The sequence below is a fragment of the Macrotis lagotis genome, chromosome X (genome assembly GCF_037893015.1).
Source record: "Macrotis lagotis isolate mMagLag1 chromosome X, bilby.v1.9.chrom.fasta, whole genome shotgun sequence".
Classification (NCBI taxonomy): Eukaryota; Metazoa; Chordata; class Mammalia; order Peramelemorphia; family Peramelidae; genus Macrotis; species Macrotis lagotis.
Genome location: NC_133666.1, coordinates 693,143,241 through 693,156,442, shown reverse-complemented (window position 1 = coordinate 693,156,442; position 13,202 = coordinate 693,143,241). Strand labels below are relative to the sequence as shown.

The 13,202-nt window shown below is 43.5% G+C and overlaps 1 protein-coding gene across 9 annotated transcripts in view; it reads right to left on the bottom strand.

Annotated features, from left to right (window-relative positions):
* Positions 1-13,202, bottom strand: part of DEPDC5 (DEP domain containing 5, GATOR1 subcomplex subunit) — a 114,187-nt gene that overhangs the window by 84,645 nt on the left and 16,340 nt on the right. For all 9 annotated transcript variants that reach the window (XM_074206415.1, XM_074206414.1, XM_074206418.1 and 6 more), the window contains 3 exons: positions 12,401-12,447; positions 5,149-5,234; positions 1,701-1,784 (listed from right to left, as the gene is read on the bottom strand). In XM_074206415.1, coding sequence (XP_074062516.1) covers positions 1,701-1,784; positions 5,149-5,234; positions 12,401-12,447 — 217 coding nt within the window. The remainder of the gene's footprint in view (positions 1-1,700; positions 1,785-5,148; positions 5,235-12,400; positions 12,448-13,202) is intronic.

The window sequence follows — 13,202 nt, the reverse complement described above, 5'->3', positions numbered from 1 at the left end:
TTTTCTCAGTAAGGAGGAAGGACTAGAGGGAAGGAGAAAATTTGGAACTCAAAAAGTTTTTAAAAAGTTAATGTTAGGGGGCAGCTAGGTGACACAGTGGATAGAGCACCGGCCCTGGAGTCAGGAGTACCTGAGTTCAAATCAGGCCTTAGACACTTAATTACCTAGCTGTATGGCCTTGGGCAAGCCACTTAACCCCATTGTCTTGCAAAAAAAAAAAAATGTGCATCCCCTTTGAACCAGAAATACCACTACTGGGCCTATATGATAAAAAAAAAGGGTAACAATATCCCTTGGACAAAAATATCCATAGCAGCCCTGTTTGTGGTGGCAAAGAATTGGAAATCAAGTAAATGTCCTTCAGTTGGGGAATGGCTTAGAAAACTGTGGTATATGTATGTCATGGAGCACTACTGTTCTATTAGAAACCAGGAGGGACAGGAATTCAGGGAAGCCTGGAGGGATTTTCATGAACTGATGCTGAGTGAGATGAGCAGAACCAGAAAAACACTGTGCACCCTAACAGCAACATGGGGGCAATGATCAACCTTGATGGACTTGCTCTTTCCATCAGTGCAACAACCAGTGACAATTTGGGCCTCTCTGCAATGGAGGATATCATCTGTATCCAGAGAAACAACTATGAGTTTGTATAAAGACCAAGGACTATTACCTTTAATTTAGGAAAAAAAAAAAAAAACTGCTATCTTATTCTCGGATCTTGCTATCTCTTACACTTTATGTTTCTTCCTTAAGGATATGATTTCTCTCTCATTACACTCAATTTGGATCAATGTATACCATGGAAACAATGTAAAGATTAACACACTGACTTCTGTGGGGAGTGGGGGAAGGGAATTAAGATTAGGGGAAAAATTGTAAAACTCAAAATAAATAAAATCTTTAAAAAATAAAAACAAAAGAATTTGTTGTTAAACAGGAAACACTTTTCAAAAAGTTGAATTCTAGTAATGCCATTAAAAAAAGTTTGCAAAAACAGTAGAATAAATTTGCCCATTGAATCTTCAGAGAATTGGACAAAGATCAATAACTATGCATACACATTTTCCCCCCAGCAATAACTATGGTGTTGAAGCCTTAACGTGAATGGTTTTCTTCTCCTAAACCAAGAAAAGTCATGTAAAGACATGGAGAGGACTGGAACGGGAGAGTAATCCCAAAAACAAACTGGAGAAGCAGAGCAAGTATCTGGCATTGCCATGAATGGGGACATAAAGTTCTGACCCTAATGGCAACAGAAGTTTGCTAAGGAGGAGAGGCAAAGGATCAGACCTGGGCTAGGGGAAATCAAAGGGGAAGACAGCTTGGAGGCCAAGGGGACAGGAGACAGGCTATTGTTAGGCTAGTGTCTTATGAGCAGAAAAATGGATGTGGGAAAGGTTAAACTGATACAAAACGCAAGTTCCACAGTTACAATAATGTAAAAGAAAACAAGACAAAATAAAAACACCTAAACTCACAATTGATTACAGTGATCAATCTTGGCCCAAAAAAAAATGTTGAAAAGGGGTTCTTCTCTGAAGAGGGATAGAGGGCTACGAGATCTGAATGTTGCATATGTGGTGGGATATTTTGGTACTGATGAGGTGAGGGAGATGTTGGGAAACTCTCATGTTACAAAAAACACTAAGAAAACATTCTAAGACCAAGTGTGTTGAGTTGGCGCCACCCCATCTTACCAAGCTTTTTTTCAGCCTCCACATATCTCCCCGCCCGATGTACTGGTCTTTAAAAGTGAGCTCCACTAGGTCAAGAGTCACCTCCTGAAAAAAAAAAGAGAGATGCTTCAGTCTTACTCCCATTCTGATTCTCAGCCCCCCAACTCTGGACTCACAAAATATGTTTTCCCCAATCCAAAGAACTTCTCCATTCATTCACTCATTCATTCAAACTTTTATGAAACACATTCCACATGCAAAGCGCCACACTTAATGGTTGACTACTGAGGTCAAACAGTCCCTGGCCTCCAGGGCCCTCCCATCTCCTACAGGCTTTGAGAAACCACAGAAGGAACAGGGGACAAAGGGTGGCTCAGACCAGGTTCCTGTGGAGTTGCTAAAAGGAGAGAAATATTCAAGTCCAAGGGAATTAAGGCAACCAAGAGCAAAGTAGTCCAGAATCCTCCCAAGAAGTCACTCTCCTTGCCACCTTTCATTTCAGTGCTGCCTTGGGTGAAAGGTCAACTGCACAACAAGAGGGAAAAGGAAGGGGTGAACCCAAAGGTACATGTGGGAATGGAGTCAAGGCCACCATTCTAGAAAGAATGGAAATATGATGAAACCGGAAGACAGAGACAGCAACGGAGAAGATAGCAAGCTGGAGAGAGGCTGGCATGGATGGCCAAGAACAGAGGATGCTCTCCCATAGTGCTCTTCCTCAGACTGGACAGAGGCTGGCACAGATTGCTCAGGGTAACCACAAAGGGTTGGTAGTTGATGCTGGGCACAAAAGGAGAAAAAGGGGAATGGAGAAGTGTAGCATGGGGCAAGGTCAAATGCTGCTGATTCTCCTCACTGAGGGAAGGTCAAACCACACAATGCATACATGGCATCTGGCTCACTCTGCCAAAGAGAATAATCTTGAAAATGAAGAGAACAGAAGAAAAATGACAAATAGGATGGGAGAAAACACAAAAGAGACACAAGGAGGGACACAAACAGAGAGAGTAGTTTAAATAACCACCTTGCTAAATTCAATAGGTATTGTTAAAAACACCAGTGCACACAGGAACAGAAGCTGGGTCCTGAAGGGGCTAAGACGCCTCCCCCTGAAGCGGTCATGGCATTATTGGAATTCCCACAGTGTGTTTCCGTTGGGCTGCAGCCATTTTACAAGATTGCTTTACATAATTATAACTTCAAACAGTGAGAATTCAAATAGAGCAGCCACGTGGGGGAGGGAGGGCTGGTCAATCTTGGTAATAATGGAATCCACTTGTGCTTTCTGCTTCTTTGCATACTGAAATAACTGCATTTGTTGCTACTTCCTAAGTTCAAAATGAAAAATAAAATTTACCAAACAAATCAGAAGAAAAATGACCACTGTGCTGCTGAAATCCAAGACAAGTTGGGAAATCAGAACAAAAGTCATGCTCCGAGATCTTGGCGAGCCCAGAGAGAAGCCAAGGATGGGGGGAAGCTGCCCCAGCTGTAGGTCCTGACATCAAACTATGGCCCAGGCTTAGGAGCTCTTCCTTAAGAAGTGGTAGGCAGGGGCAGCTAGGTGGCACAATGAATAGAGCACTGGCCCTAGAGTCAGAAGAACCTGAGTTCAAATCCAGCCTCAGACACAATAATTACCTAGCTGTGTGACCTTGGACAAGTCACTTAACCCCACTGTCTTACAATAAATTAAAAAAAAGTGGGGGGGGGTTGTAGGTGACACCAGAAAAACAAGAGGCCATTTCTTTGCATGAGAACAGGTCACCACAACCAGCTTGTCTGACCACATCAGAAACCAGGGACAAAGCTTTGGACAAAGTAGCTGAAGGGGAGTCATGTGGAGACCATGCACTGGACTGGATTTTGCACTGGCTGAAAAGCTTGACCCAAAAGCTAGTCTTAGCACAACCTGTAAACTGGGCAGGAAGCCTCCAGTCACAGAGGGCTAGAGCTCCAGGGAGCTGTCCTTGATCTGGCTAGTTAACTTTTCTATCAATGACTTAGATAAGGGGGTCAATGGCAACCTTATCAAATGTGCAGATGACACAAGGGTATGAAATACAGCAAATACACTGGAGGTGAGTCAGGATACAACAAATGAGAACTTTAGGCCAAACTTAATAGATGAAACCAATGACAATAACTTTCAAGTCTTACACTTGTATTTAAAAAGCAAACCACAAAAAACAGAGAGAAGGGAAGAAGAAGGTGTGGTCAGACAGTAGTTTGTCTGGGAAAAAATTCAGGTTTTAGAGAATCACAAGCTCAAGAAGAAGCAGACAGTTGATTAGCTATTGTTCAGTCATTTCAGTCATGTTCAACTCTCCATGACCCCATTTGGGATTTTCTTGGCAAAATGGTTTGCCATTTCCCTCTCCAGTTCATCTCATAAATGAGGAAACTGAAGCAAACAAGAATAAGTGCCTTGCCCAGGGTCAATATCTATTGAGTGTCTGAGGCAGGATTTGAACTCAGATCTTCCTGACCTCAACCCCAGGGCTCTTGCGGACTACAGCACGTGAGGCACGATTTTGGGGAGAAAAGAACCAAGAGTTTCAGTCTCTGCCCATGACTGGCCTGTACTTGCACACTGTTCAGTCCTGACATCATGTTTAGCACAGACATGGTTACACCAGAGAGGGAAGAGAAGAGCAGGAAGGATGAAGAGGGCCTTGAAGCCACACCCCATGAGGCAACCGAGAAACAAGTAGAGAGAGGGGAGGTAGGGAAAGAAGACAGGAGCCTTCAAGTGTCTGAAGGGCTGTCGTGGGAGAGAAAAATCAAGGGAGGCCTGGGACTGTTTAGCCCCAGAGGGCAGAGCCCAGTCAGGAGAGGAGTCTGCGGAGGCAGGTCTTGGCTTGACATGAGAACAACCTCCTCATAAAGCTGTCCAAAGATGAAACGGGTCCCTGCAAGGCAGTGTGTGCCCCTTCCTTGGGCATCCTCCCAAATAGCTGACCGACTGAGATATAGAAGAAAGGACCCTGAGGGCAAAGGCCTCTGCTCTAAAAAGTTGGGCTCCAGAGGCCAGTGCATCACTGCAATCTGGGGTCAGCACCGAGGCTCTGCTCCAGCCCACAGTTAGGCAATTCTGGATTCCCAGCTCTATTTATGCATTTAAAGCAGAATGGGGCATAGTAGGAAAATGTTCAGAAAAGAATGAGACTGTATGTGATGCACATGAAGTGGTAGGAGATGCTGAACCTCAAGGGTGGGGAGTCCCAGCCTGTCCTGGCACTGACACCTTCTCTGCTGCCTCCTCCATAATCCAAACCCTTGTAGGGCCTACTTCACCAAGCCTTCTTGGAAAGAAGCTTGCTGGGCCTCCAACCCCTGCCTGGGGCACAGCCACACCTGCTCAGCCTCCTTTAGCCCTTCTCAGGGCTGGGATATTAATGTTGGTTCTCAGGGAAGTAAGACAGGCCCAAAACTCCCACAAACAGTTCAAATCCAAACCAATACGTACCTTCGGGTCCACAACATTCACATAGACATCCTGATAAGGTCTCAGTCGGAACACTTGAGTCACTGTCTGATCCACACTGATCGTTTCTGAAAGAAGGAAGCCAAGTCAGAGACCATAATAATTGGGAATGATCTGCTGGGCTCTCAAATGTTTCATGGCTCTCACAGCCAAATTTATAAATATCAAAAACAAATTTCAAAAGTTTTTGTAAATAAGGAACAACAGGGGAAGGTAGAAGGGGAATTTTTGTGGTTAGTTTAGAAATCTTCCAAAAATGGAAATAAGGGGGTTGTCTGAGTGTGAGAGAATATTCTTGGAGAGAAATTATAAATAGGAGGAATTCAGATAAACACGGAAAGATATTTGTGAACAACACGGAACCCACACAGCTGAGCCAGGAGATAAATATGACTAGGATGATGCTGAGCACTGAGCAGATCAGGGAAGACTTCACCTACACCCACTCACCGAGCAACTCTTATGTGCCTACTATATGCCAGAGATAACAAAGACAAAAACAAGATTCTCCCTACCTTCAACAAACTAACAATGTATAATTTTCTTGCATCTCATCTCTCTTCCCCATTTTTCTTCTACCTCTCTGACTTGGTTTTTAAAGTCCCTTTTGAGAGAAGCCAAGGATGGGGGAAGGCTGCCCTAGCTGTAGGTCCTGACATCAAACTATGGCCCGGTCCCAATTTTTTCCGGGAGGCTTTGGATAGAGGAGCTTTTACTTTGTTATCTTCTTCTGAGGCACATAATAAACGCTTCTTTCCTTACTTCCCCCTTAGATCATCACCTCCTTGAGGATATAAACTGTATCATTTTCCTGGTATGTCAGTGTCTAATATCTAAGGGTATCTAGGACCATCTTCAGGTAGGCCTGATCCAAATCTGGTCACTGGACCCAAATGACTCTGGAGAGCATGAGGCTAATAGTCCTCCCTCCCTGAAATCTTGACTTGAAAGTCAAGACTTTACCATTCTGATATCACTGGTGCTCTTCAAAAATGAAGGACAAACAACAACATGGCTTTCTCATCCATTTATAACCTGGCTGCTTTCTAACTTTCCAGTCTACTGTATTTAATCACCCCCAAAAAGAGTACAATCTAGCCATTCTGACCTTTCATTCATGGTATTCCATCTTCCATTGCCAAACCTCTGCCCTGGCTGTCCCCCCATGAGCAAGGTAGAATCCGAAGCACAACAAAGGAAACATGAATTGCATAAGTTTTATGTAACTACCTCAAGCGTTCACACAAACTATTTGTGTCCAACCTGTGGTAGAGTATTTTTAACTTGTATTAGTCAAAGCAGTCACAGCTGAACACTGTAACTTGTCTCTAATATAGAGATGTCATTTAGGCTTCTTCCATAACAAAGGACAAGAACCACAATCAACCAACCCCCATGCCTGGAATGCTCTCCTTCCTCATCTCAGTCTCCTGATTTCTCTGATCACCTTCAAGTCTGAGTTTAAATTCCATGTTATACAGGAGGTCTCTCCTGGACCCCACAATGAGCACCTTCCTCTCTAAGATATATTTTAAGTTGCAGTATGTATGTAATTGTTCACATGTTAGAGACAACAGAAAAAAAAAAAGATGAAAGAAGGTGGCCCAGCAGTTCCAGATTTCAAACTATAAAGTGAAGAATGTAAAAACAATCCAGTGCAGGCTAAGAAAGAGAATACAGGATCAATGGAATATATTAGATATTCAATACCCAGTAGTAAATGACCATAGTAATCTAGAACTGAATAAAGCCAAAGACCTAAGTTTTTAGAGACAAGAATTTGCTATCTATGAAAACTAGAAGATAGTCTAGCAGTAACTGGGTAAAGACCAACATATTACACCATATACCATGATAAGGTCAAAATGGATATATAATTTTAGATATAAAGAATGTTATCATATGAAAATAAGAGAAGCATAGAAAAAAATGTACCTGTCAAATCTATGGATGAGGGAAGAGTTTATAACCAAACCAGAGATACAGGGGACTATAGAAGGAAAATAGATCACTTTTACTATATGAAATTAAAAAGATTTTGCACAAACAAAACTAATGCAACCAAAGTTAAAAGAAAAATAGGGAAAAAAGGGAGAAAGGGAGAAAAAATTTACTGCAAGCTTCTATGATACAGGCCTCATTTCTCTTTTTTTAATTTCTCAAATATTTAGGGAACTGAGCCAAACTTATAAAATAAAAGCCATTACCCAGTTGATAAATGGTTAAAAAGATTTGCAAAGGCCAGTTTGCAGAAGAAATCAAAGCTATTAATCGTAAAATAAAAAAAAAAGGACATCTCCAGCTAAAGGAGTCATTTGAATTTCAAAGTCAATATATTCAAAAAAAGTTCATATTTCTTCCTAAGCTCATCTTTTCTCTAAAATTCCTCATTTCAATTGCTGAAGACCATCCTTCCTTTCCCTTGACTACCATATTTACTTCAGTTTTACAGAGCTGAGCAGCCTGTCTCCAAAACATCCCTCACAACCAACTCCACTTTGACATTTCTACCCCCTCCTTCAGGACTATATCAACTCACACCTTTATTCCTGCAGCCTTCTCCTAATGGATTCCCTTCCCACCTCCCCAAAACCCACTCCCAATTCCAGGTCTCTTCTTCCCTCCAATCAATTCTCCAGACTCATAATAGTTAGATTTGGAAAAGACTACACTGTTCAGCAAATCAAAGCCCTACCTGAAAAGGAATTCCCAAGAAAGTCTTCCTAACTAGTAACTATCTTAGACATGACTGGGGGGGCCTCCAATGAGGGAGCACCCCCCACTTCCCAAGGCAGTCCATTATGCTCATTATGAAGAAGTTTGTCCTGCCATGAAGGCGGAATTCACTTCTTTGCAAGATCTACTCACTGCTCCTAGTTCTAGCCTCTGTGACCCAACAGAGATAATATTGCCACAAAGCTTTCTGTCCTCTAAGCTAAATATATCCTGGTCAGGGAGGGGCAGCTAGGTGGCGCAGTGGATAAAGCATTGGCCCTGGAGTCAGGAGGATCTGAGTTCAAATATGACCTCAGACACTTAATGATTTCCTAGCTATGTGTGACTTTGGGTAAGTCACTCTTAACCCCATTGCCTTAAATAAAATAAAATTTTAAAAAAAATTTTAAAAATGTGTCCTAGTCATTCAATCAAGTAATATTTATTAATTTACAGTATCCAATGGAAACAATGTAAACACTAACAGATGCCTTCTGATGGGGAGAGGGAAGTGAGAATGGGCAAAAATTATAAAATTCAAAATAAAATCTTTCTAAAAAAAGAATTTACACTCGTGCAAGGCATAGAAATTGAAATAAAAAGTCTAATGTGCCTACCCTCAAAGAGTTCCATTTGATTGAGGGGGAAAAAGTATACATAAAGAAAAAAGTTATTTCCAAGATGCATCTAGAGTGGATAGAATGTAACCCCAGGGGAAAACACAAGCAGCCTGGGGGACCTGGAAAGACCTTGTGAGATGAGCCTCAAAAAGAAGACAAAGGCACCTTCCTTCACAGATGCTCTCATTCATGACACCAGGGCTCTCCAAAATCCTCTTTCTCAACCTCCAGATGCTCTCCTGCTTATCAAGGTGGTTCCCAGAACTCAGCCCAATCCTCCAAATGGGAGTCTCATAAAACCAGAGAACAACAGGACCATCACCTCCTAACTCCTAGAGGGAGTGCCCCTATCATGCAGTCTGAGAGGAAATCAACTCCCATGATGGCCACATCACACCACTAAAATATTAGGCCTGCAGTTCCCTAAAAATCCTAAAAAGTTTGTGCTGAATCTTATAGGAGGCCAGGGATTCTAAAAGACAAAAAAGTATGCTGAGCAAGAGGGACAGCCAGGACAAACGCACAGGAATACAAGATGGATGAATGAATGAATGATCACTTATTAAACTCTTACTCTGCGATAAGCACTGAGAATACAAAGAGGTAAGTCGGACAGTCCTTGCTCTCAAAAGAGCTCCCCTTCCCAGGGAGCAGACAGCCCCCTGCTAGAAGTTTCAGCTCCACATGGGAGCTTAGGGGAGCAGTAAAGCAGTTGGCAATACCTATTCTTTCACAGACAAAGTCCTTTCAATTTCTGATGCTGAACATCTTCCAGGACAGGGACTTGGGGGGGGGGGTGACAACTGCCTCTTCTGGGTCTGTGGGAGCTGTGTTGGCACAAGAGGTTGAAGTTGTAGTCCTGGAAGAAGCAGGAGCAAGGCCCTATTTTCATTCAGACTGCTTCCTAATGAAAGAAGGGCTGGTGCTCTTGGGGAGCACACTATCCTGGGGGCTCCCAGTAGCAGCTGGTCAGTGACTGAGGCTGGTAGTGGAAAGGATTCTGGTCCCTTTGCCACAAGGGTTGTTCTTCTCAATGTTATGTGAGTGGTCAAGGCTGGAAGCAAGTTGTTCCTGTACCCAAGAGTCCTTTGTGGTCAACATGGGGAGCTTTGGGGAAAGAGTGGTAAAGGTGGTTGTGACCTGCCATCCTCCCATCTGTCTGTCTCTCCCAGGGCTTTGCAGTTTCAGCTAAGCTGGCTCATCTGCACCACAGATGGCCAGGGGTGGCGGTGGGTGACTGGCCCTTCCTCTAAGGGACCACTTCCCTAAAGTCTTTGTGAAGCCAGTGCGACTCAATTTCAGAGACGATATAAGGGATTAATATATGAGAATGGAAAGATAATGGTGGGCCAAATTATAAAAAGCTTTATGTGGCAAGAGGAATAGTCCACATTGGCACCTACAGTCAAAAGGAGCCACTGGAATTTACTGAGTCGTGAGTGATCTGCTCAGACCTGTACTTTGGCAGTGGCATGGATGATGGAAAGGAGTTGGGAGGGACCTGATGTAATAGGGCCAAGGATGATTACCACAGTCCAGGGGAACAGGTCACAAGGATCGGTACACATGTGGCTGTTGTGGGAGTGTAGAGGAAGCAAATTTGGCAATTGTTTGTGCATGGGAAGGGTGAGAGTGAGGGATTGGGGATGATGTTCAGACTGCAAACCTGGGAGAGGATAAAGGTCACAGGATGACAATCTGAACAAGGCTACATAGTCTGATCCCCTAGTTTAAAAAAATGAAGTTAAAGAAGAGAAGGTAGGTGACTTGGCAGGGTCCCTGAGAGAGCTGTGCCTGAAATGAGATCTGAACCCACATCTTCAGAATTCCCCCCACTCCACCCCACACAGAGACTGGCACAGTGTAAATATGTAACAAGTGCTTCTTGTTTCATTAATTGACTGGAAACGGGGTTGTTTTGTGGGGGACAAAATAAATTGTTCTGGACACAATGTATATAAGATGCCAGCAGGCCATCTGGTGGTAATGTCCAGTCAGTAATGTTCAGGGGAGAGACTAGGGTTAGATGTGGATATTATCTTCATAAAGATGCAAATGAATCCAGGTGAATGGTTAAGAACACCAAGGGGAAAGAGGGATCAGATATACCCAAAGATGAAGAAAACAAACTGAGGAGGTCAAATGGCGAAGGTAGTACCACCAGACCTAGAGAGAAAAGGATGGTGGATGCTGCAGGGACATCAGAGACTGAGACAACTACTACTATTGTGCCATTAAGAAATGAAGAAAGAGACTGCTTCAGTAAGACCTGGGAAGATTTGTCTGAACTGATACAGACTGAAGTGAGCAGTGAGGTGCTATGGTGGCCTGAGCCCTGGACCAAGGTCAAAGTTGGCTTCAAGACACTTCCTAATGGTGCGCCCTGGGAAGGTTACTTAATGTCTACCTGCCTCCATTTCTTTACCTGGTAAAATGAGGACAATCACAGTCCCTACCTCCCATGGTGGTTATGAGAACTAAAAGAGAAAATATTTGTAAAGAGCTTTGCAAATCTTAAAGCATTATATAAATGCTTATGATGATTATTATTAAAAACAACTTCATATTATACCAAAATTGCAAAAACTATCAATTCTGCAAGACCACGAAGATGAATGAAAATTTTTTATATCAAACCATGAGAACTGGCAAAGCTCAAGAGTGAAGGGACTGTGGGAAAACAGGTATTCATAACCTGTGAGAGGAGCCATGAATGTGTCCAACCATTCTGCAGAGCATTTGGAATTATGCAAGACAAATGATGGAACTGTCCATATTCTTTGACTCAGCAGATTCCACAAGATCAATGGCAGAGATGAAGGTTCACAGCACAATGAAGTATTTAGAGGAGCACTTCGGTGGCAATTGGTTTTTGTCCTTTGTTCTGGAAGAAGACCAAAATGACCTCACTCTGTCAGGATCAAGGGACAGTGTGTCTTACTGCAGCTGATCAGACCAATACAAGCTTGGGAGGTCCTAGCCACATCAGGCACAAATAGTCCATAGAAACGTTTGGAGTGGAGATTTCTCCAAATTTGCACATCTCTAGTTTCTTTTGAACTACCGCAATTCTGCTTCACTCATAGAATACAGCACCTTCTTCTAATAAGAACACACATGCTGGGTGGTCCTCTGCCGGTGTCTCTCATGTCACACAATTAATTCCAATTGGCATCCCCCAGGGTCTGGCACATAGTGGGCATTTAAGACGTGTTGATCACATCTTGTATGATTTTAAGAATGGGAAATGTCTTCTTTCTCCATGCAGAGAGCATGGACAGGCTGCCAGCTAACAGTGGAATCTCGTATTCTCTACAGCATCCAGGCAGGCATATTTCCACTCTGGGAAATAAAGGAGACTGCTCTCCACCAGAGCCACATACACGGCCGTCACCAGCACAATCTGACTGGGTGATGGCTCCACTCAACCACCTCTGCCGCTCCCTATGGCCACTGGGATCAAATTTAAACTCCTCTGCTTGGTTTTTCAAGGCCTTTGCTCCCTGGCCCTGATTCCTCCTCCCTTCCCTCCATGATTGAGTTCACCTGGACAGTTCTCTGTTCCATACACAGAACACTCCAATTCTCATCTCCAGGCCTGTGCAATGAAATGCTGCCATATATGCCTTGAGTCTTTCCTCTCATCCTTAAAGACAAGGCTTCTGCATGAAGCCTTTCCCTCCCAAAGTCTGCATTTAATGGGGGGTGTGGTAACTGGGTGTGTGTGTGTGTGTGTGTGTGTGTGTGTGTGTGTGTGTAGTTTGTTTTGTTTAATTCCCAGTTAAATTGGACAAAAAACTAAAATCCAGGTCCCTCCATCCCCTTCTGAAAGATGAAAGATCAAACCCTTGCTCTGGGCCTGAAGGCAACACCAGCAAACCCACCACAATATATCTTACCTTTCTGTAGGTCTTCCTTAAGTGACTTAACCTGCAAGAGCAGAGGGCTAGAAAGGAAAGGGACAGAAGAGTTGAGACACTCTAGGCCAGAGCCCTTGGCCCTCCCAGTTTGAAGACCCACCGAAAGAGACCCTTCCAGCTCCCCACTGGGAGTGGGAAGCTCTCAGAATCAATGAGGCAAAGACTTGTAGGGCACCAAGATCATACCATGGATTACTGTTAATGGGGGAGTTGATCAATAATAGCTGAGTTCAGGGCAGCTAGGTGGCACATGGCATAGAGCACCAGCCCTAGTCAGGAGGACTGAATTCAAATAATAATTACCTAGCTATGTGATGTTAGGCAAGTCACTTAACCCTCTTGCCTTGCCAAAAAAAAAAAAAAAGATCTGAGTTCAAATGTAGCTTCTGCTCTCCACTGTCTGAAAGGTCCTGAGCCAGTCACTTCACTCCTGGGGTGTGGTAGATGGAGTACCCTCAGGCTCACTGACTCATTCTGGCTATCTTCATGCTCCCATCTTCCCCATAGCTCTCCATATCCCCAGGCCTCCCATCCACCCCAGCAACAGGAACCATATCAGTACAACCATTCCTGGAAAGGAGGCATCAGTCTCCAATCCTGTGGTTCCAGCCACCACACTGGTAATTTCCCTTCCTTAGCAACCACTCCCCTAGATGTTCTATCTTTCCTTATTAGAAAGTAATTCTCTGTGGGCAGGAACTATCTCATTTTTGTGTCTGTGTCCTCATACCCTATGAATTACTCTTCAAAGGTTCACTCCTTCCTTCCTTCCTCACAAGAA